The sequence below is a fragment of the Periophthalmus magnuspinnatus genome, chromosome 19 (genome assembly GCF_009829125.3).
Source record: "Periophthalmus magnuspinnatus isolate fPerMag1 chromosome 19, fPerMag1.2.pri, whole genome shotgun sequence".
In the NCBI taxonomy this organism is placed as follows: Eukaryota; Metazoa; Chordata; class Actinopteri; order Gobiiformes; family Gobiidae; genus Periophthalmus; species Periophthalmus magnuspinnatus.
In genome coordinates, this window is record NC_047144.1 from 6794300 (window position 1) to 6816561 (window position 22262).

Consider the following 22262-nt stretch of genomic DNA (forward strand, 5'->3'; position numbering starts at 1 on the left):
AACAGGACAAAGTTGCATCTTTCCTGAACATTTTTAGAATAATCTTTATCTTTATCAGACCAGTAAAAGTATCGTAACATGAAGAAAGTACTAAATTTTGTGTTGAAAATGTTGTCCAAACTGTGGTATAAAAAAAATGAGTATTGAGGCTATTCCTTAGTATTGAAATGAGTTTGACATTTTAGTATTGTGACAACCATTGTACTAAATAACCTGTAACTTTGGTAAGGTGCTCTAAACATTCAGGTAATGTATATTTTTCCAATTATAGAGCAAAAAGTCTTGGCAAAAGCTAATGTCGCTAAGTTTGTATCTTTACACAGACCATGATCAGTGCACCTTTTTCTATTTTCTGACAATTGCTGTGATTTTCTATCTGGAGACATAATGTTCTGAAACGTCAAGTGCAGCGGTAGGTCATACTTGGGTTTATGGCAGCAATGAACACTGTGGTAAAAAGGGACAGTAAACAATGAACCACAACGCATGACCTTCAGGGGGAAAAGTTGGGCTGGGTTTCCATGCAGAGGAGGGGGAAAGTTGTGCTGCCCCCAAAAAGTGTAGGTTGCCAATGGACACATAACGTTGAATTTGGAGGGGGCACCGGGGCATCTTGTACATGCTGAGCTACAAATGGTGCTTTGTCAGGAGATTGCTGACGAAGACAACTGTGCCCTTCTGTTGTGAAAGTGGAAGAGCCCAAAGGATAGTCTATACCTGTGGGACAGCACTCCATAGCAATTAAGTATTAAATATGAAATAACAAGACAAGCAGTCATGTAGGGAATTGTAATATGCGACTATTACTTTACCATTAGAAGTGGGTGATAATAATATATTTTTTTATTTTTAATCAAGCATCCAATTTAAATACAAAATTTGAGTTTTACATTTTACTTTTTTTCCAATGCAAAAAAGTATTATTCCATGCTCCGACTCCCCAACAGCCAACATTTTAGGTCTAAATGAATGTATAATGTTATAATAATACTATTGGTTATAACACCTGCTTGTCTAACACCATAGTCCATTTACAAGCAAATGTTATCCTTTTCATCTCAGTTTAACATGAAATCTTCACCGTGATTGTACTGTTAAATGAACCTTGCTCAATACCAAATACTGAAAAATTGAATTAATATTGGTAAGTCCTTTCTAATTCAATTCCGATCACCGACTGAGTAGTCTTTAAAAACAACTATTCAAACAGAATGTTGAGAACGCACAAAAGCAAATGTGATGAAACACGCCTCAATCAAAAGCTGTCACATGTGATATACTCCAGCCCTTTGGTGCAGTAAAAGATCTATGTCAAAGCAGGCATGGATCAATAAGGAAATCAGATGCAAAATGTATTGTATAACACCTCATCAAGCAAAAATACATACATCCATAAGTTAATGCTGGGGCACTACACTTAGTACATTACTGTATTACTAAAATTATTACTGGAATTTTCTGTTTTAGATGAAATAATTGTACTTAAAACATGTGCAGCTGTATAAAATATTCTAGAGCATCAACATCTTGTGACATAATGGTACATGTGATTCAAATTTGATGAAACCAGAAAATAAAAATGTTCGCATATTAACCTAAGACTTCAAGGAACCGCTGATATTTGGTATTGAGGAAGGTGATGGGGAAGGGGATGGCTTAAAAAAACAGACAAGGAGAAGATAATCAATATTATACCAATCAATAGGCAGGCAGGGGAGCAGGCTCTGTAGATTGGATGGCTCAAGCCTCCTCAGATAATCAAAGATGCTAAGACAAGGGTCCCCACCCCCACCGTGTTGTCTTCCTCCGTGTGCCACCTTCTCGCGGACTATCCACTTTTCTTTCTCCTCATTTTTCCCCTTTCCGATTGCTCCATTTTTTTCATTTCGTGAGCTCTCCCCTTTTTCCTCCTCCTTCCCCCTTTGCTCTTGCCTGTATCTATCGCTCCTCTCCAGCACTCCCCCTCCCTCCTCTCTTCTCCCGTGTCTACTGCAGCAGAAACGCCAGCAACAGACAGCCGCATGTGTGCGTTTCTTACCCCACTACAACACTTCCAAGGATGGTCACACTCAAGAGTTAATTTAGAATAAGAAGATCAAAACTTGAATTGCTTAAGAACAAAAGACCTTCAAATCATTAGTTATCTACTCCTGTCTCCCAATACATACATTACATGCTCACTCCATTCCTAATCAGACTAATGTGCCTTTCACTTTCACACACATGGCACCTTAAGCGAGAGCAGAGTAGGATAAAGCAACCATCTAGGTCATATCTCTGTTTGAAAATGGGCTTCCACATATTAAACCAGTCCTAAACCTGCTCTACATAGCCCCAATATGCCACAGTCGCCCCAACGCTCTCAGTGAATAGCTCTTATATAGTGTGTGATTCATGAAGCCACTAGAACCAGCAGCTGTGGTGTTAAACTGTACATTACATAATTTACAGCATCCAGGCAGAGAGGCAGCAGGTACTGTAGTTAGTATTCAAGGTATGGCACGACTGCAAACCTCCTTTTGGTCTGAGAATCCGCTCAAACACAAGCATCTATTGCATACTTATTCATATGTATCTACTTCATTGGCTTACTATGTTCTCCCTGTGAGGTGGGGGCAGAAATAGAGGTGGATTATTGCAGGAAATCAATGTGATTGGAATGAGAGTGACAGTAAGACAATCTCTTCCTGCTTTCTCCTAAGCCCAGTACAGAAGATCAGATGGCAGGAATCTGAACTGTACATACATCAGAGTCTTAATATGTTGTTCCTCCCCTTTAAAAGAAAATGTGGACCTGGACCCCTCTGAAAGGCAGCCTCAATGTACTTCATTCATTTACATTTTACTTGAGTGCAATGTCATGAATGGCCACTGCAGGTGTCTGCTCACTGTCTGGTTTACATATGGAATCTTGTGCATCTTTAGTTCACATGAGAAGTGTGTGCTAACAACAGACTAAGTAAGTGGATGCGACAACAAAGCTGGAGTGATCAAGCAGCTGGATTTGGGCGAAAAGAGAACAGCCCAGTCTAGATGTTTTCATGTCTCATCAAACACAACCTCTCGGAGGATACTTGTTACTCATACACCTGTGTGATCAAATGCCATCAAACGTCCACGTTCGCTTTTAAAAGGGAAATCATTAACTATTTAGGGCCATAACAATAAGAAGGGGTCCTAACAACCGCTGGGGAAAGTTACACGGCGGTCCTCTTTCTAATGGGACATATGGGACATGTGGCTGTAACCAACAAGGTCGAATGGCGGGAAAGACTTGGGATTGCTTCAGTGCAGAGATGTACTAATAAATAACGAAAGATACGACACGTCGTAAACTGGCAAATATGAGCTAATGAAAGCGTTTGGATGCACGCGACGCAGGCACGCGTTTGGCGCCAGATGTGCGCTAAAGCCAAGCAAAGGAATTATGGCACCTATAAAAACGTATTCATTGCTGGATTGTAGAGGACACTAAATCAAGTACAAGACATGATGCGTGAGACAAAAAGGGGTAGCTCCACATACAGACTTTTGTGCCATTTTCCATGCTCCTGTGCCATCGACATAAATGATTTAATGTGAGTAAGTGTGTTGGTTGGCTGTGAGGCATTCATGGCACACATGTCAGCAGTGGGGTGTTAATTAGTGCTTTCACTGCAGTAACCTGCGAGTACACCATCAATAAGCTCAAGTTTGGAAGTTGTCATGATAAAAAAGTAGTTAGACAAAACATTAAAAAGTACTCACCCGGGCATACTTGGAGGAGTAAGGGTCTTCAAAAAGTGCCCATATTTTAGGTTGCCAGGTCTTCCACCATCCTGCTTTTCTGGCGTCCTCCTGCATACAGAGTCTTTTCAAGTCTCCATCTGCGCCTCCAAGCGCAGGGTCGTCATCCGGCGCGTCCGGTTCTGGTGTCTCAAAGCTGTCCAATGCCTCCTCCGCGTCCCGGTGTTGGCGGTAGTTCATCCAGCAACACGCCTCCACGTCCGTCTCGTCGATACCCCAAAAGGCGAGCTCCTCCTCGAACAGCGGACCGCACACATCGTTGGGACAGTGCAACTTTCCAGTGCGGTAATAGTTGAGGATGAACGAGAAGACAGACGGATGACGGTCAAAGAAAAACTCGTCCAATTTAGGGTCGTAGTCGAAGTTGCTGAATGCGTCCGGTTCTGTGAGCCACGACAAGCGTGTCCCGGGCAACGTCTTTAGGGTGCTCCGGTAAGTCTCATGGCGAACCCCGCCGCAGTTTATGACAATTTTCTCGCTTTCCGACGGACAAGTCATGTCTGCGCTGTAACATGCTTTGTTGGACGACTTGTTCCCACCCTTGCGCCCTTTGAAAGAGGATACACACACCGAACTGAGCATAGAGGACCGAAAGGGGAGGGAGAGAGGATGCGAGAAAACGGAGGGAGGAGGGAGGAGTCTGAGGAGTCTGCGGGAGAGAGAAGGGATAGAAATGTTTTCAGCTGGAGAAATTGTGAATTTTATCAACAATTATAATTTTAAAAAAAAACAGTCACATACAGGTTACATACAGGATTAGCCCATAAGAAACAATGAAGTGGCCAAATGTTGCAGAGGAAAAGTTGAAAAGCATGCAGCACATACAGAACAGGTGCATGGCTCATGACTCAGCATCTCCATAAAACACCGATAACATTTGGCATAAGGTGCCATAAAGTTGACCAGGAGCATTGGGCCTGAACATACAACACACAGGGGAACTGTGCATAACCACACTGGCACTACACATTAATAATATCATGGTGCAGACTTTCTCCAGCAATGAAAACAACTGAGAGCAGTGGGAGACAAGTGTGGGTTTATATATGTGTGTGTGTGAGTGATATATATGTGGTATTGAAGGTTAAAGTCATATTTTTATGCTGCTAATCAAACTAAACCCATAATCAACATGCTCATTATAGTCTATAGTAGGCAATAGATGCAATGCCAATTTCTTTTAAGAAGGACATTGTGTCATCCTCTCAAACAATACATTGCATTGGCTTGAAAGGACACACTTTACATGAACCCCCTCAGTGTTACGTGGATGACTGCGGCCTTGTGTAAAACGCATGAGCTTTTGAATGGGTCTCCATTTTCATCTCTCTTTCTCTCATTAGCCCGAGCACAGTCCTTCAGCCAACAATCTCTAAATTGATCCAGTTGATCCTCAAATCCTCCGCCTAATTAGGCCATTGTTCGACCTCCTCTCCCCTCTTTCTCACCTGCTCAGAGCCTTTTCTGCTCTTTCTGTTTTTACCTACAGTGTATGACTAAAGTATCTTTTTCTCTCCCTCCAGAATGGGGCTCTGACGTAAGGTGGCGCAGCTCACCGTGTGTGTTAATTGCCTCCCGAGAGTGCAGTGTCCGTACTAATGTTAGACCTCCTCAATCAGCCGACACGCTGCTGCAGACCCTTCCTCTGCAATGTGCCAGAGTGCAGGCATGCAAAGAGGAAGAGGGGATGTTTCAACTGATAACATGGAATGTAGTGGGTAAAACTAAGCAGGAGCCGAGATGGTGGAAAACAGGAGGTGCAATGTGTTTGCACCATGTTAGCTGGTGAGTAAAGGCTGTATAATACTGTCTGGTAATGGAGCAAAGGAGGAAGAGGGGGGAGGAAGCACACAATGAGAGTGAGAGAGGGGGTAGGCAACGAAAACGAGAGTGCGCTATAAAAGTGAATGAATTCTGCTGCAGTAAAAAGCCCCAGTCTCCGCTCCGTCCTTCTGTCTCTTAGCTTTCTTTTCCTTCAACTGCATCTTTGCTTTGCAAACACAAAACAACATTCCTTTACACTCCCCAGTGCACCACAGGGCTCTCTCTATGTATGTTGTTGTTAACCCTTTTTTCTCCTGACAGTGAACTGCACCACTTCCACACTTGCCCCCTCCTCCCCCCTCGACTTTCTCTCCCCCTCCCACCGTTCTTCTCATCCGCATAAAGGACTCACATTTCATTGAAAGGGGGAGAACCGAGGCTTCGCTCCTTCCCTCCTCCTCCTCTTCATCTCATAACACTGTCTTAGCCTTATCATAAACTACATTCTTCTTTAGTTCTTCCTTCTACCTTCTCCCTTCATTTCTAGTGCCATCTGTTTTCTGCCTCTCCATACTGTTCCATCCCAACTCACTTTGACCAACTCTCCATTCTCTGCACTTTTTCCCTTGTGCCAACTAGGACACTGCAGTATTTCTGTTTTGTGTTGGACTTTTGTGGTGTTTATTACTCAGGGAACTATTTTTGTTTTAAAGTTTCTGTTTTTTCCTGTGTTCATTTGAGTTTTTTTGTTTTTGTTTTTGTTTTTTCCCAACATTATGTTGACACTTTTGTGTGGATCTTTCAGGGAAAGCCATACTGCACTGAGGTAAGACATCAAAACTGCATGAGTAATTCAAGAAAAATTGTGGCATTTAACATTTCACAACTCAAACTCAACTGTTAACAGTTTTAGATGGATACCTGCTTGCCTGAAAGGTTTTCTTTGTTTATAAATGAGCATGTGTTTACAGTGAAATCTTAGCTAAAAGTGCAGGCATGACAACATCAAGAGTAAGTTAGCCCAACTCTGAGAAAGTGCTGTGACTCATTCACACTGAAAGCTGTGCTTTCATGCAGTACTGCTTTAGTGGTGGGACAGCTCAAGTTTCAGCACCATGGACAGCGCCACTCACTCCCTCCTCCATTCAAACTTTTCTCAGCCATTTCACACACTTTTTTTCTTGCACTATTTTTTACCCTAATTATTTTAAACTTACTTATATTGCTAATGCACTGGACAACTGTCTTTTCAGACAGTCATATAAAATATTTAATAGATGGATAGCTGGATAGATAAATATAAGTTCTTAAATGTGGTTAAATGTGTCAACCCAAGAGCCTGTTGTTTATTGATTATATCTATCCATATTAGTGTCAATTGTAAATTAATTGGTGATTTGTTTGGAACAGGGTGCCTCCTAAACTCTGATTACTGAGTAAAAATAAGAAGTTAATAAATAGCGTGTGATTTATTGTGTCTCTATTGAAGAGAACGCAAGCATATTTCCTTAAGCCTCAGCACATTGCTCTACAGCTGCAGCAGTGTTGGTTCATAATAACAGCAAAGGAGAGGTGAAGATGATTGGGACAGAAAGTATTGGTAAAAAGATGTAGTGTTCCCCGGTTGTCCACCATGTCCTGCGCCACACTGCTACTAGCACTGCACACCAGAGAGCTGTAACACACACTCACCTGGCCAGAACCAAAAGCTCTCAAACACATTATTTGAAAGGCAAATGAGGCTTAGTGCTTGAAGCTTAAATGAAAAACTGTGCTGGCAGCTGCAGATCAAGGTTTTGAATAAGGAAGGATTTTAATTCCAAAGCTGCAATGACGCTAATATATATTAGTAGAAACACTGCAGCAAGGAGGGGGGGGGGAGAGCATGGGATTATGGGATGCATCGACTGGTGCGATGTACCAGCAGTAGTGACTGGGGGAAGGGAGGAGGACAGGAGAAAGGGAGGAATTTGGAGGAGTGCTGACTATGCGGAACAGACCAAGCTGTTGGCAGGAAGAGCAAAGACAAAAAAAAAACAATCACAGGAGGAGGGACAAATGGACAGGGCGCACTGGAAAGTACTGCAGTGGAAGTGAGTCTAGAGCAGAAAACAAGAGCAGAGCTGTATCAGAAATGTACAGCTGAGCAGAATAGTAAATGTAGCACTTGGAGGAGGGGGGCTCTGCAGTGAAGTGCAGATGATGTTTGTGTGCACTAGACAGAGCAAGCACTACAATTATGTATGTGCTCCTGGTACACACTTGCCTTTTCCCCTCCAGCTTCCTCATCAAAAGATGTAACCACAAGGCTTCACGCTGTTCTCCCTCCTGCCCCCTCCCACCCTCCTGCCCCCTCCCACCCTCCTCCTTAGCACCTTATCTCTCTGCTCTTCCCCTTTCTCCTCAGATACAGACACATCCCCTGTGTTAAAGAGACCCCAGCAGGACAAATCACTGCACTGCAACGCGGCAGGACGGAGCACTGCGGTCAACCCCCTCCCCTCCCTCTCCTCTGCCTTCTCCCCTCCTTTAGTCACGCTGCGCAGGGCCGTCACTGCACCTCACGGCAACATTACAGCATGGCTAAGGTGTGAGGTACGAGCAAAGTGAGTGGGCGGATGAATCAAGACCAGAAAGGAATTGCATGAATGGATCAGGGCTAATGCAGGAACTGAGACGTTACAGAGCCGAGGCGATGGAAAGGGGAGGGGGTATATCTAATCATAATAAGGCCCGATCTGTAGCCAATTCCCACAACATGAATTAAATAAGCAATCAATTAACCAAGCACAATGGCCAATACATTCCCCCGGCATCTCCAGAGGGATCATCCCAGAGGTCTAAGGCAGTGACACATCCCTGGGGGGTCCTGATCCTTGTGTATATTGGTCTATCACCCCCCTCCCATGGTTGGTTGCTGCCAGTGCTGCTACTCACACTGCTGTCACTCCCTGGGGCCACCTTTTTTTTCCTTATTTTTAAAAACCAGGCCGAGAAAAGCCGTGACTCCTTTCCAGAGCTTTTAGCCGGCTGAGAAGATGATTAATACATAAGGCCATTTTCAGGAGTAGGCCAGCAGGAATGAAGCTTGTAATGGAACCCTGCAAAGTCAGAACAAATGGGGGCAGGAGTAGAAGGCCTATGGACGGAGGGAGATTTATTATCAATGGGATGTTACATTACTGTTTGGATGTACGGTGATCAGAAGTATGGGACACAGTGTCACGTATGGGGAAGTATTAGGGGCAAAAGGGTTCAACTGGACACATAGACCTTGCCCTCTTTGATGATTTAAAGCTGCCAATTAAGGATACAGTTTTTACAGCGCAATCAGGTCTATTAAGATGTAGTAATGTCTTACAGGGGGCAGACAGGAATGACAATGTTACTACGAGGGTGGCTGACCTAAGAATCAATGGGCCATTTGATATTTATACACACACTTTAGAGAGAGGTGTCCGGAGAGTAAAATTAGAAGTTTGGGTTGGCACGAGGCGATGCTCAAGGTCGACCAAGGCTTGTCGAAATCGAACGCGCAGCATCAGATGGTCGTAAATTAGTTGAAGGACAGGACAGCGAAGAGGAAAGTTGTCTATAAGGAAGCGAGCAAGGGTCAGGGAGGCAGCGACGCACACATGAACACACAACCGGGACACAACAAGACACGTAATTCAATCTCGGCCCCAAATAGATTTATTTCCCAACCTCCCCATCCCTACCACATAAACAGCCTTCCCATCCAGCTCCACTCATGTCAAACGACTATCTCATCTCTCCCACCATTTCTGTTCCTTTTTTTTTTTTTTTTTTTGTTCTGGGAAAAAAATGGGATGGGTGTTTTCTGGGTTACCCTAAGTTCTAAAAATAGCAGTGGCTGTAGTTTATAATGCAGGATTTGAGTGCGAGGGGAGGGAGGAAGAGGAGGTGTTAGGGGAAGAGGGGTGAGAAGAAGCAGCAAATGGAGGAGACGGAAGAGAAGAGTTTCCATTAGATCTGGGAAGTGAAAACAGGATTATGAAACTGGAGATATGTGTGTGTGTGGTGCAGGGGTATGCGGATTCAGCCCAGGTGATGGAGGTCTAGACACCTTCAGATGGACTTGTTGGCAGGTATAGGCTTGTGTTGTTCCACTCCAATGCATCTCTGTTTCCTCTATGTGTCCAAACCTCCTGCATCTCAAGGCCTTCAAATGTTACAGCACAAACAAACAGACTGACAGACAGACACGAACAGCGGATGTACATGCAAAACAAAAAAAACAAAAAAAATACACACAGTAATGGTAACAGTTACTCATGCAGACACGAGCTGATGCCAAGGATTGACTTCTCTCCAGGGCATGCTCTGAACTACTGCTCAAGACGAGGAAACACCCACGATTTCCGCTATTTCTATAAAAAATACAATAAAGAAAGTGCACTGATCTGTTGGCACACACACGGCATTATAGTAATAGCTAGTGGGGAGCTATGTGCGTGTCCATCTTGGCACAATTTGTCTAAGGCCAAAGGAAAAAAAGGACTGAAAAACGAGACTTGTTGAATGTAGGATAGGTGCCGTAAGCCTGTTGTCTTTACACCAAATGTACGGCCTGGTTACACATTTGGGAAGAGCCATTGGGATTTATATGCATACACAACATACACAACAACGGTTTATATACTCACTTGGTGCGTTTCGAGTGTGCGTAGAAACACGCACATAGAGCTCAATCACAAAAATGTAGTTTTCTTTATGAGCTCGCTTTTTTTTTTTTTTAGATTTCAGAGTAATCCACTTTGAGGCATTCAGTTGTTGCTGTGTTTTCCCCTCGGAATAAATATGATGGAAATGGAAAAACAGACGAGCGCGCTGGAAATCTCGTTATTGGCGAATGCTACTTATGGTCATGCTGCTGCTGCTGCTGCTGCTGCTGCTGGAGATAATGGCAAAAGCAAAATGATGAGATGAAGCAAGAAGTCCCCCCTCTTTTTGTAATAAAAATATTCTTGCTATTCCCTGACGGTTCTCTGTCTCCCACCTCTTTTGTTATTGCCCAAAAAAAAAGTGGCAGCCTTTGTAATAGTGTCTCTTCTTTACGCTTCCCGGCGCAGGGTGTTGCTACCATTCATCCGCTTCCTCTAGTCTCCTCCCGCTTCCAAAATGTTTCAGTGGAGACGCAGCCTGCGGACGAGCGCGCTCTCCCTTCTCTCTCTTTGCCTTGCTTGGATCCCTCTGTTGCTTCGCTCTGTTCCTTCGGAGGAGCGTCACCTTCTGCACTATTTTCTCCCCTCTGCGCTCCCCTCAGACGATACATGTGGGCGGATTAGAGAGCGCACAAGACAGCGGTGGGAGGACCCCGGTGAATTCACGGGCTAATTTTTCACACGGCCGCCGAATTTAATACACACATATGCTATAAAACAAACACACACCCCGTAGTGATTTGCTGTCACGTCTTTTTAATGGCTTGTCTCTTTTTTCTCTTGTGTTTCCTCTCGTTTAGGTTGCACTGTGGTGGATGGACGCACACCATTTTGTCTTCAGGGTTCCAGACACAGCTATTGAAGGAGCAGGTGGTTCACATGACTAATTCAGACCACATTATCGCCCAACAATGTTATAAATGACATACATGGTTAAACAACTGTATTTGATGGAGCAGCAGACTGTTTTGGAGACACTCAATTTCCAATCAAATCATTAGTTTCATTATGATCCATGTGCCAGCAGTCATACAAACACACACAGATCAATATGATCCAGATTAGAGCTGTAGCAACGGATCAATGGATCAATTACAAAGATACTTGGTAATGGTTTAATAATCAATGCCCTGTGTTACAGACTTTGAAATGTCTAGCTGATTGGTCTGGTTTATAAATGTGAAGGCACAAGGACACGCTGGGTTTATTTATCTGAGCAGAATTGTCTCTCATTTTATATATTTTGAAATGCCCTTAATGGCACAAAAACAGCTCACTTTAATGGTAGACAAATGTGTTATTGTTATTGTGAAATGACATGGCCTATTTGACCACAATCAACTGAACTATCTAATTGTCATTTTACAGGCAGTAAAGCTTAAACATTAAAACACCCAGCTGAACATTTGTTTTAGGGATTAGAGTTGTTGCTGTTACTTATAGGTGCACTCTGTAACTTTTTTGATGGAGGGTCTGACACCTGTTCATCTCCATGGAGATGTTATCACTTTGCCTGGAGAGTTCCAGTGTTTTCCATGGAGATGAACAGGTGATACCACCAGGTGAAGTTACAGGTCAGTTCTGTAGAGGGGCAACTCTACTGACGTTAAGAATATGTGCATGTATTTTTGAGTTAAAACTGTAACTAGACTGTAATTGAATAAATGCAAGATAGATCCATATAATGCTATACTGTGGAACATTTGATTTTGCTATCTCCAAATTCCTACTTATATTTTATAATTATTCTAAAGTAAGAGCATTTGGCTACAAACTTTGGGTGAACTTTGAGTGAAACAATTTGCAGATGAAGAAGAAAAAGATGTCTTTATGGAGCACATTTCCTACTTATCCATCCATTTTCTTCCGCTTATCCGGGGCCAGGTCGCGGGGGCAGCAGTCTAAGCAGGGACTCCCAAACTTCCCTCACCCTAGACACGTCCTCCAGCTCCTCCGGTGGGATCCCAAGGCGTTCCCAGGCCAGCCGAGAGACATAGTCCCTCCAGCGTGTCCTGGGTCTTCCCCGGGGCCTCCTCCCGGTGGGACATGCCCAGAACACCTCCCTAGGGAGGCGTCCAGGAGGCATCCTGAGCAGATGCCCGAGCCACCTCAGCTGGCTCCTCTCAACATGTAGGAGCAGCGGCTCTACTCTGAGCTCCTCCCGTGTGACTGAGCTTCTCACCCTATCCCTAAGGGTGCGCCCGGCCACTCTGCGGAGGAAGCCCATTTCGGCCGCTTGTATCCGCGATCTTGTCCTTTCGGTCATTACCCAGAGCTCATGACCATAGGTGAGGGTAGGAACGTAGATTGACCAGTAAATCGAGAGCTTCGCCTTCCAGCTCAGCTCCTTCTTCACCACAATGGACCGATACAGTGACCGCATCACTGCAGACGCTGCACCGATCCGCCTGTCAATCTCACGCTCCATCCTTCCCTCACTCGTGAACAAGACCCCGAGATACTTGAACTCCTCCACTTGGGGCAGAGACTCACCACCCACCCGGAGAGAGCAAACCACCTTTTTCCGGTCGAGAACCATGGCCTCGGATTTGGAGGAGCTGATTCTCATCCCAGCCGCTTCACACTCGGCTGCAAACCGCCCCAGTGCCTGCTGCAGGTCCTGGCTCAATGAAGCCCCTCCCTGAACCGCCACCTTAACGTGGTGGAGGGGTTTGAGTGCCCGAATGATCCTGGGAGCTATGTTGTCGGGGGCTTCATGCCCCTGGTAGGGTCACCCATGGCAAACAGGTCCAGGGGGACGGGTCAGACGAAGAGCGGTTCAGAAGCCCTTTATGATGAGTGTAAAAACAAGGCCGTTTACGTCACCCGGACCGGCGTTACCGGGGCCCCACCCTGGAGCCAGGCCTGGGGTGGGTGCTCGACAGCGAGCTCCTGGTGGCCGGGCTTTTCCCCACGGGGCCCGGCCGGGCCCAGCCCGAAGGAGTGACGTGGGGCCGTCCTCATGTGGACCCACCACCCGCAAGAGGATCCGTAAGGGGCCGGTGCTTGAAGATCTGGGCGGCAGTCGAAGGCGGGGGCCTCGACGACCGGATCTCTGGACATGGAGACTGGCATTTCCTACTTACTGAAAAATAATACATAATATAATAACAGTACATTTGAAATGATAAAACACCCTACTTCCACCACAAAAAAATATTTACAGTGTATATAATGTAAAGAAAAATACAGACATCTCAGGAAATTACTAATATACCAGTGCAAACAAAACCATTTAGTCCTTTGTAAACAAGCTGTAATGTTTTGAAGCAAATTGGTGCTTGAACAAGAAGCCAATGGAGGGTGTTTTTAATACTGTGGTGATATGGGAATACTTTTTGTTCTGAGTAAGAATACAAGCAGCAACATTTTGGATTAATTGCAACCGCTAAATTGATTTTTGACTAAGACCAGAAAACAAAGGCATGAATCGTTTTCAGCATCTGAAATGGATAAAAAAACTTTAAAAAAAAATGTTTTTAAGGTGAAAGATGCTCTGGTGACCTTATTTTTTGTGCCGATTCAAATTTAGATCTGCATCTATGACACCAAGATTCAAATTCTTTTGCCGTGATTTTGAGTCTAGTTGTTTAGTACCTTTCGCCTTTTGTCTTTAGGTCCAATAAGAATATATTTCGTTTCATAGTAGGTATAAGCTGAACAGCAACAGACCGAGAATAGAATCAGTTGATCTAATGCTTTCCAGATCTCAAACTCCAGATTAGGGTGTTTTAAGCATGTCAGACAAACTACAAAGCCTGACCATCAGCAGTCTCAGTGATGAACTTACCCACTGGACAGTCCTTAGACCAACGTCATCTCATGAAAATTACAAGAGTCGTAAAAGGGCAAAGGCCTATCACTGAGGTGCACCAACCACAAAAATTTCTCAAGAGCCAAGTGCAGCTGACAGCAAAATGTTGCCCGAATGCACTTAAGATAGAACGGGGGGAATAATGTTAACTGTAGACATGATAAAAGTAGATAGAGGAAACTCAGGTCAAAGTACTGTATTCTTTGTTTTGTATTGTACTGAGCTTACATATTCAAGTTGTACTGGACAGAAGCATTATTAATATTTCAACAGGCCCATCTTTTATGTATTGTAAAGTGTTTCTTTTCTCCTCATAGCCATTGTGGTATTTAAAAGAATAAATCTAGTCATGAAAGGTTTAAGTCTTCCTTCACATTGATAATATTATATAATACAAGACCACTTGGCATAATTTCTATTCTCTCTTGTTCAAAAGTCCTAAAGACGGCAGTATCCGGTATCGGTCCACACAGATTTATGCCTCTGCTGTGCTCTTGTTTTCAGTGATCATTTATACTGCTGGAAAATGAAAAGCCTCACAATACATCTGAAATTCCTTACCCACCTGAAAGCAATCAGGGTGACAGGTTCAGATATATAAATTATAAAATAAATATATATATATATATATATATATATATATATATATATATATATATATATATATATATATATATATATATATATATATGTGTGTGTGGGGGTGGGGGGTGGGGGGGGGGGGGTGAGAGAGATTGATCAAGCTACACAAAATATGTTTTTCAAATGCTGGTGTTCTAGCTTATAATTATATTTAACATTTGTATGGCATCATTTTGTTGTTTTGTTTGTAATTCAGTGTCATAAATAAAATGGTGTTGTTGTAATTTACTTCTCAAAAGAATTTGCCACTAAGTAGTTGGAGGGAGAAATTCACATGCAAAACAGTCCACTGGACTGGATGTGTGGGTTTCTGCTTAAACCCCATAAATACTGGATGCTCAACTTTGTTCTCACTAAGAGTGAGCATTAGTCTACATAGGCACATCCTCAGTGAGTCTCCTGACGGCAGCAGAGTGGAGCTCATGCATAAGAGAGTAGCATACACTGTCACAAGCCAGTCCAGTCATTAACGTGAGAACACAGCTTAGCACAGGTGCCTCACTGTCAGTGTCTATATAGACTCTGGCCTTGAAAAGGTGGACCACCACAATGAAAACCTATGGTTCAATAGTCTTTATTGATGCTGTCCATCACTAATGGAAAACCACTGTACACTGATTTGCTCCTAACATTTCAAGAATGAAAAACATCATTCACAGATGAAACGTGCAGAGTGATCTTGAGCCGAGTGTTTTATGGTGCTTCAGGCCACTGGGCTGTACCCATGAAATAAGTGAGTGCATGTGCACAAATCAAGCCCTGGAGAGGTGCTGTGTGCCACAGACCAAGCAGTAAATGTCAATATTGACTCTGATCATTCAGACAGACAGTGTGCTGGGGTATGGAAGACTGTGAGCTACATTTTATTAAATTACAAGAAAAGTATCATGCTCAGCAGCAGTGGTAATGCCTCCAATTACAGTCTAAGCTTTGTTAAATGACTTGATGCAACTTCATTTTTAGGGCCATGTCAGGTCCATCACTGGCAGTCAAAGAAAGGTTTTTCAGCATATGGAAAGAATCATTTGTTAATACATGTTCAAAACTGCAAAGTGTCTTTCCTACAACACTAAGTAGGTAAGTTGATAGATAAGTCAATGTAAAGAAAAATAAATTATTTATTTATCACATTATTAAAGCCATACTGTCTGGAAAGTAAATGTAAGGTTTATGTAGGTAAAAACTCAATTTGGCCTAAGGAATCAAATCAAATAGGCAGCACTGCGTATCTTCTCACAGAACATCTGGCACTGAATGGATTTGCCATCTGATGAATTGTGGCTGCAGTTATATCATGAACTTTCTACTACAGAAAAATGTGCAGGGGGACACAGGGGGACACAGTCAAATATTTGGAATTTCCTGGATTTACTTTTCCACTCTGAAAAGGTGATCAATTTAGTTACTAAAAATAAATATACATGTCTTAGGTAAAATATAGACCTGTTTTAGATGACTAGATTATTCATTTTACATTTTATTATAATTCTACAATGAACACTATATATGGTCACTAGAGGGAGCCAACAACTATTGTTGATCAAAAAATACTTCACTCTTTGGTAATTTCTAAAGCTTCCAGGACTTGAAATATATTCATATTATTGTCCAAAAAAGCTAAGCTCTAGTGGTTGCCTTCATTTGATGTGCTACAGTACAGTGCTCCTTGTGAATGGCCTAATTTCGAGGCTGGAGTCCACACCAAGTGGGTTTCCTTTCTCCAAAGTAGGGCACAGTGTACATCTGCTTCCGAGTACAAAACCATACTGACAAAGTATCTCAAAAAGGGAACTGTTACTTTCAGCTGTGAATTATGGTCTTCTTGAGTAACAAAAGGTTTAGAGAAAAGATATTAAAACATGTGCTCACAACATTTTTAGTTTTATTATGAAACTATGTGACCTCTAATGGCCGTATCACATGGATCACAGAGTTCTGGTTTGCTTGGTGCCTTCAAATGAAGCATTATTTACAGTCTGTAGGGCACATTCATGAAGCACAAATCACAGCAACACTCCCTGGGCACACAGTGGCTGCAGCAGCAATCTCTCACTGCATCTACAGCACTGTCATAGTCACAGCCTGGGTCTCTGCCCACACAACTTATACTCCACATTCTGTTTTTGAGTGTATGTAAATTACAAGTATATTTTTAAAAAATAAACTGAGGTGCTGAAATAATTCACAAGCCTTTGTAAAACATGTATTTGTCACAATTTTATAAGCAATCCTGAACAGTTGGTAGAAAACAAAGATGTGACAGTACATGTTACATGTGTAACATATACATTAAAAAGTATGGCTCATGTTTTACAGGACATCAAATAATATTATCTTGATTTTAAAAGAAAAGATTTTTGTGGTTTCTGTTTAGAGTATGTTTTAGTTATGGTATGGTTATAAATAAAAATTATGATTGCATTCTTTGGAGTAACAATGTCCTTTATAACTAAAATAGTGTGCATTCCAAAAGGTATTACCCAACCAGTTTTTAGGCTATGCAGAAGTGTATTTGTGGGGCCACTGTAGTCTTTTCTAGCAAAGCAAGCACACTGTTGAGAGTCCAAGCGTCACCTTCAGTCAGGGTGGGAGGCCTGTCCTCACAGTCTTGGTTTTGCCCAGAGCAGGTTGTCTCCTCCTCTTTTTCTCTGAGTCTTTGTTCTTTATACCTGCCTTGATCTGTGCTTCCCACTGCTTCTTTACTGTTGTGTAAAGTCGCATAGTGGCCTGTGCATCATGAACCTGTAAACACAAGAGGAAGGCTTGAGATTTAGTGGGAAGAAAAAAGTGATCATCTTTGAAGCTGGTATTGACTTACAGATGAGTGTTCGCCTTGTTGGATTTTAACATTTAGAACTTCTTTACAGAGCACTCTCAGCGCTGGACGCCGACTCTAGAAACATATATCAAACATCAAACACCAGACCATTATTGAGGAATACTGTGCAGCGTGTGGCAGCCACCTTATAATTAATCATTTTTTGATGCATTACCATTATTATATTATTTTCTAAATCATTCTCCAATCAACACAGGATTTTACCTTACAGATATGGTTGTACCAGAAATTAATCAAATTTGCATGAATACAAGAGTTTATATGAGTGCCTATATGATCATTTAGATGACTGAGACACAAGTTACTAAACATTTTTTGTCAATTTACCTTTGCCATTTTCTTAAAGGGCTCATACTTCTGTGTATCCCTGATTTTCTTTTTCGGATGATCCAAAAGTAGAATCTGGAATGAATGAAGTATTTTGTTATGACTTCAATGCTACTTCTTTAGATATAAGAAGTTGGCTACCTTCAGGTCATTGTGGATGGCATGTCCAACAACAATTCGGCTTTGCAGGATTTCAGCAACCTCTTTGCGCACTGTGTCTATATCCTCACCTATAACATATAATCAATGTTACAAGACAATCATATTCATAACAACAACAAAAATTTTACAGTGAGGTTTCATCTTACCATTTTTGATGTCCTCTGGCCGTATCCCACTGACATGTGTTCTGTAGTCGGTAACTTTTTCGGTTGGTTTCACATACTTGTCATAAATACATTTTCCAAACTGATTCACGAGAGAAACACGAGCCAAGATACTTTCCTCTCCATCTGGGCCAACTCCAACCATCTCACAGTCAATCGCTACAGCTTTTGTGAGGCTATGAGTAAGAAAAAACACACACTTACAATTGTTATGTTTCATTCAGTTGTGAGTTGTTATGTCACAATTTTTAAATATTAGTGATAATCTATTTTGAGAAAAAAAGTAACAATAATAATAGTGTTCATTCATAATCCTTTTTAATACTGTTTTCTATACCAAACTATACAATTTTTATCAGTGTGATCTAACCCATTATATACTATGAGGTTTATAATTGATTACATTAAAACAAGATGTATTACTTTTAAGAATAATACGATCTTAACGTGACATCGGCAACACTAATTGTGAAATGGACTGGCACACTCACCCTTCAAATGCCTTCTCTTTGACCAGCGCATTCTCCACATCCTTACTCTGGTGAATTCCCATTTTCTTTCTCATGATTTCTGCTGCTTCTGCTCCCACCGTCGCCTCGATGTCATCAGGGTCAACATCATCAAACCAGATGTCCTCTCTGCCAACAACATAATATTAATAAAACATTCAAACAATCCATTTCTAAAAAAAAACAAAACACTGCAGTTTACTTACTCTGTGGGCTTGTTTGTTTTTGTCTCAGATTTTAGTTTTTTTGCTTCTTGTTTTTTGTCCTGTGTATTTTTTAAGTCCAGTTTTCTTTTCTTTGTAGTACTGCAGGGTGTATTGGTCTTGCGAACATGAGCATCGTTCACATTTGGCTCTTCAGCAGAACTGTCCTTAACAGTCTTCTTCACGGGTTTCACAAAGTCCTTTTTCTGTTGCATCCCTTTGTCATTAATAGTAGAAGTTTTTGTAGACTTCTCGTTAGGTACAGTGCCATTCTGTCGCTGTGGTTTCTCTGGCTGGTTCTTTAACATCTGTATAAAAGAATTATAGAGTTGTCTAAGCAGATGATCCAATGAAAACACATACAAATATACTGATTTTACCTCTTGTAATGTTTTCCAGTTGGCAGAAAAAAGCTGAGCATCAACTGGTGGCAATATCTGGCTGGCTGTAGGGCTTTTCTGTTGTTGCTTTTCTTGAGGTTTTTTCTTGTAGCATTTAATCCAGTATTCTTTCTTTTTCTTTTTAGCCGTCTTATTTTTCTTTTCACCTTTGGGCTTCTGTCTGTGGCTATTACTTGTTGATACAATCGCTGACATGGTTAATATCTAATAAAAAATTATCTCGTATTGTAAGATACAGAGCATATGCAACCTCTCTTTCCACGATGCTTTAGCTACACTCTAAACACGCTAAATTTGAACAGACGAATCAAGATAATGTTTTACCAAACTTATATGATAAAAATAACAATATCAATGATTTTACAGCTTGCTACAAAAAACTATTTAGCAGACAACTTTTGATCCTCTCTAACGCCATGCTGAATGTGTACGTTCTCACCGTGTAACAATGAAATGTGTCCGACTATGAGCAACTACTCACTTTTAACTTGATCAAGGTTTAACTTATTTTAAGCATAGATATAGTCGTGGATTTCCATTGTAAATTTTCAGCTGCCAAATGAAAAACGAACTCAGCAGTCTAAATCACATCTTGCGCGCTTTTATGTAACGTTATCTCTGATACGGAACACTTATTCGTAAATGTTTCTCGTCGGACTCTGTATTGCAACGAGCAGCGTGAGTTTGGTGAGCGGTGAAATTATTTAGGCACTTAATTTATTGACCCAGATGTCTTTACCTTCCTACTACGACATATAGAGAGACATATAGAGTTTTCGAAGCTAATCTACATTGTGTGCGTGTAGTGGTAGTGTTTACTCCCTATTATTAACGTAGTAACATCCTCTGTTTTTATAATTCCAGGTTAACATGGTGGACAACTCTCCCTCTCCTGTGAATGAAAGAGGAATTTATGGCTTTGTTCTTTTCCTTGGCTCAGAGTTTGCCCTCTGTAAGTTAACGCTAGTGGTTTGACAGTGGTTTGGTTTCACATGACAATTTGTGGATCACAAGTTTGGCTATTTAAAAACTGCACTTCAATCGGCCATAAACTAGAGTTGTGCAGACATGCCCTCATCTAAAATTATGACATCTAGATATTGATGTGGAATCTGCATAATCACTGCTTGTAATTGGATTTGAAGTCCTTGAAACCAACAACAATCATGTCTTTGTGGTTGAATAATATGGCACCATTTTATATTGTTAAAAATTAATTTCTCCTGAGTTTATTTATACTGAAAGAGATGTACTGTGAGTGTGCCAGTGATTTATGTGGATAGTTATATATTCTTAACTATGATAGTAAAACAGCATATTTTATCTTCCTGTCTCATCTACCTGTCCTCCATCTCAGTTTTAAACTATAGGTGCCATGAAATTACAAACTATTTGACAAGATATTCTCTCTCCAGTTCTCTATTGTGTGTGGGCGTTTGTGCCAGAAGAGTGGCTTCATCTTATTGGCCTGACTTACTGGCCCCAAAAGTAAGTAGTGTGTCACTCTGGATTAAAAAAAAGTATTTTCTAACTCAATTGTTTTGTGTTAAGGTACTGGGTTCTAGCCGCACCCATCTATTTTCTTGTTGGGTTAGTCGTGTTCGTGGTTGTTCTTTTTGGAGTGAACATGAACAATACAGCTCCACTGGACTCGGTGGATAACATCACAGGTAAAGAAAAAGACAAACAATACATGGCAGAAATTGGTTGTATTTTGATATGAAGTATTAATGTGTTGTTTTCAATTAATTACAGATGTATATGCTGAAAGCCAGAAAACGGAAGCATGTGAGAAGGGAGGAGTGCCAAGACTAAAAGATGTTTCCATAAGTGATGTAAATAATATGTTTTATTTATCTCCACCCTCAGCAAGCAGAAGGTGATTTTGATATATTTTTATGAATTAATGTTCTTTCATATGTGCAATATGCATCACTGTTGTTTTTTTTAAAGCTGACATCTGTACATTTATTAGATTTTTGTCTCCAATCGCTTTTTCTAAAACATTCCACAGCATGGTATGACACCTATCTATCAATGGGCACAAGCAGGTGGTGCCAACAGGCCAAGTTACAGGTCAGATTTTTTGGAGAGGTGACTCCACTCATAGTAAGAATCCCTATTTTATGATATTTTACAGTATATTCCAGGCAAAGCAATAACATCGCCATGGAGACAAGCAAGTGTCTTACCCTCATCAGAGAAATTATGCAATCTACATTTAATTTAATATATTTTTTTATTTACCCTTGTGCGGTGTAGAGGTCTTTTAATGGCACAAAAGCATCTTATGATTAAGTTGACTACTAGCAATTTTTATACTTTTTTTAAAAAAAAATTTTATAATTGCTCAAAATAATTATTATTTCCATTAAATATTCAAATCATATTTTAATTTGTTTCTTCTTGAATGGCTTATCAAGAGGTAAAAATAAATTTTCTATTTTATTTAACCATGTGTTTGCAAAATGGATTGAAAGTGTAGCACTAAAGCTGTAACAATGAAACGAACACTGCAGGGTTAAAATTGCCTTTACTTAATTATACAGAAGTGTGTGTTTGATTTACATTCAATCACAGCTACAGGAACCGCTAAAACAGGAACAGAAACCGAGTTCTGTACCACATGGTTAACTGCTTTAGAACTAATTTAGTTTGACTTGTATTTTCAAGGTCAAACAACCATACAATTCATTCACACACTTACCACTGTGAATGAACTGTATGGTTGTCTTAATTAACTTGTTAGTTGGGAAAGTACTTTTATTTTTACATCAACTGGCACCAAAAATACACGAACGTATTCCAGAGAGTAAAATCTTCACCTTTCTACTAAATACATCCGTGTATTGAAAATAAAACTGAGAAGTAAAATAAAAAAAAACATCATGTGTAGTTTACTGTTGAACACATGAATGACCACTAGAGGGCGGCAACGGAATTCTGCGCAGGGACAAATGACTTCC

General features: G+C 41.3%; 3 protein-coding genes across 4 annotated transcripts in view; 1 reads left to right on the forward strand and 2 right to left on the reverse strand.

Moving 5' to 3' along the window:
* The window catches only part of LOC117387103 (potassium voltage-gated channel subfamily C member 1-like), a 36178-nt gene extending 25368 nt beyond the window's left edge, over nucleotides 1–10810 (reverse strand). The window contains exons 1-2 of one of the 2 annotated variants that reach the window (XM_033984509.2): nucleotides 10218–10810; nucleotides 3748–4435 (exon numbers count right to left, since the gene is read on the reverse strand). In XM_033984509.2, coding sequence (XP_033840400.1) covers nucleotides 3748–4368 — 621 coding nt within the window. In that variant the 5' untranslated portion in view covers nucleotides 4369–4435; nucleotides 10218–10810. The remainder of the gene's footprint in view (nucleotides 1–3747; nucleotides 4436–10217) is intronic. The other variant, XM_055229868.1, reaches the window with a different exon arrangement.
* Nucleotides 10811–15253: 4443 nt separating this feature from the next.
* On the reverse strand, nucleotides 15254–19753 carry rexo4 (REX4 homolog, 3'-5' exonuclease). Its single transcript, XM_033985343.2, has 8 exons — nucleotides 19276–19753; nucleotides 18899–19203; nucleotides 18675–18821; nucleotides 18166–18359; nucleotides 17999–18087; nucleotides 17858–17932; nucleotides 17510–17584; nucleotides 15254–17433 (listed from the first exon to the last, which is right to left on the reverse strand). Exons 1-8 carry the CDS (start codon nucleotides 19489–19491, stop codon nucleotides 17272–17274), a joined length of 1263 nt encoding a protein of 420 aa, XP_033841234.1. The 5' UTR covers nucleotides 19492–19753; the 3' UTR covers nucleotides 15254–17271.
* A 168-nt stretch (nucleotides 19754–19921) lies between these two features.
* pigp (phosphatidylinositol glycan anchor biosynthesis, class P) lies at nucleotides 19922–22218 on the forward strand. The gene is made up of 5 exons (XM_033984920.2): nucleotides 19922–19983; nucleotides 20161–20248; nucleotides 20712–20784; nucleotides 20848–20966; nucleotides 21052–22218. The coding sequence occupies exons 1-5, from the start codon at nucleotides 19939–19941 to the stop codon at nucleotides 21177–21179; spliced, it is 453 nt and encodes a 150-aa protein (XP_033840811.2). The 5' UTR covers nucleotides 19922–19938; the 3' UTR covers nucleotides 21180–22218.
* Nucleotides 22219–22262: the final 44 nt, after the last annotated feature.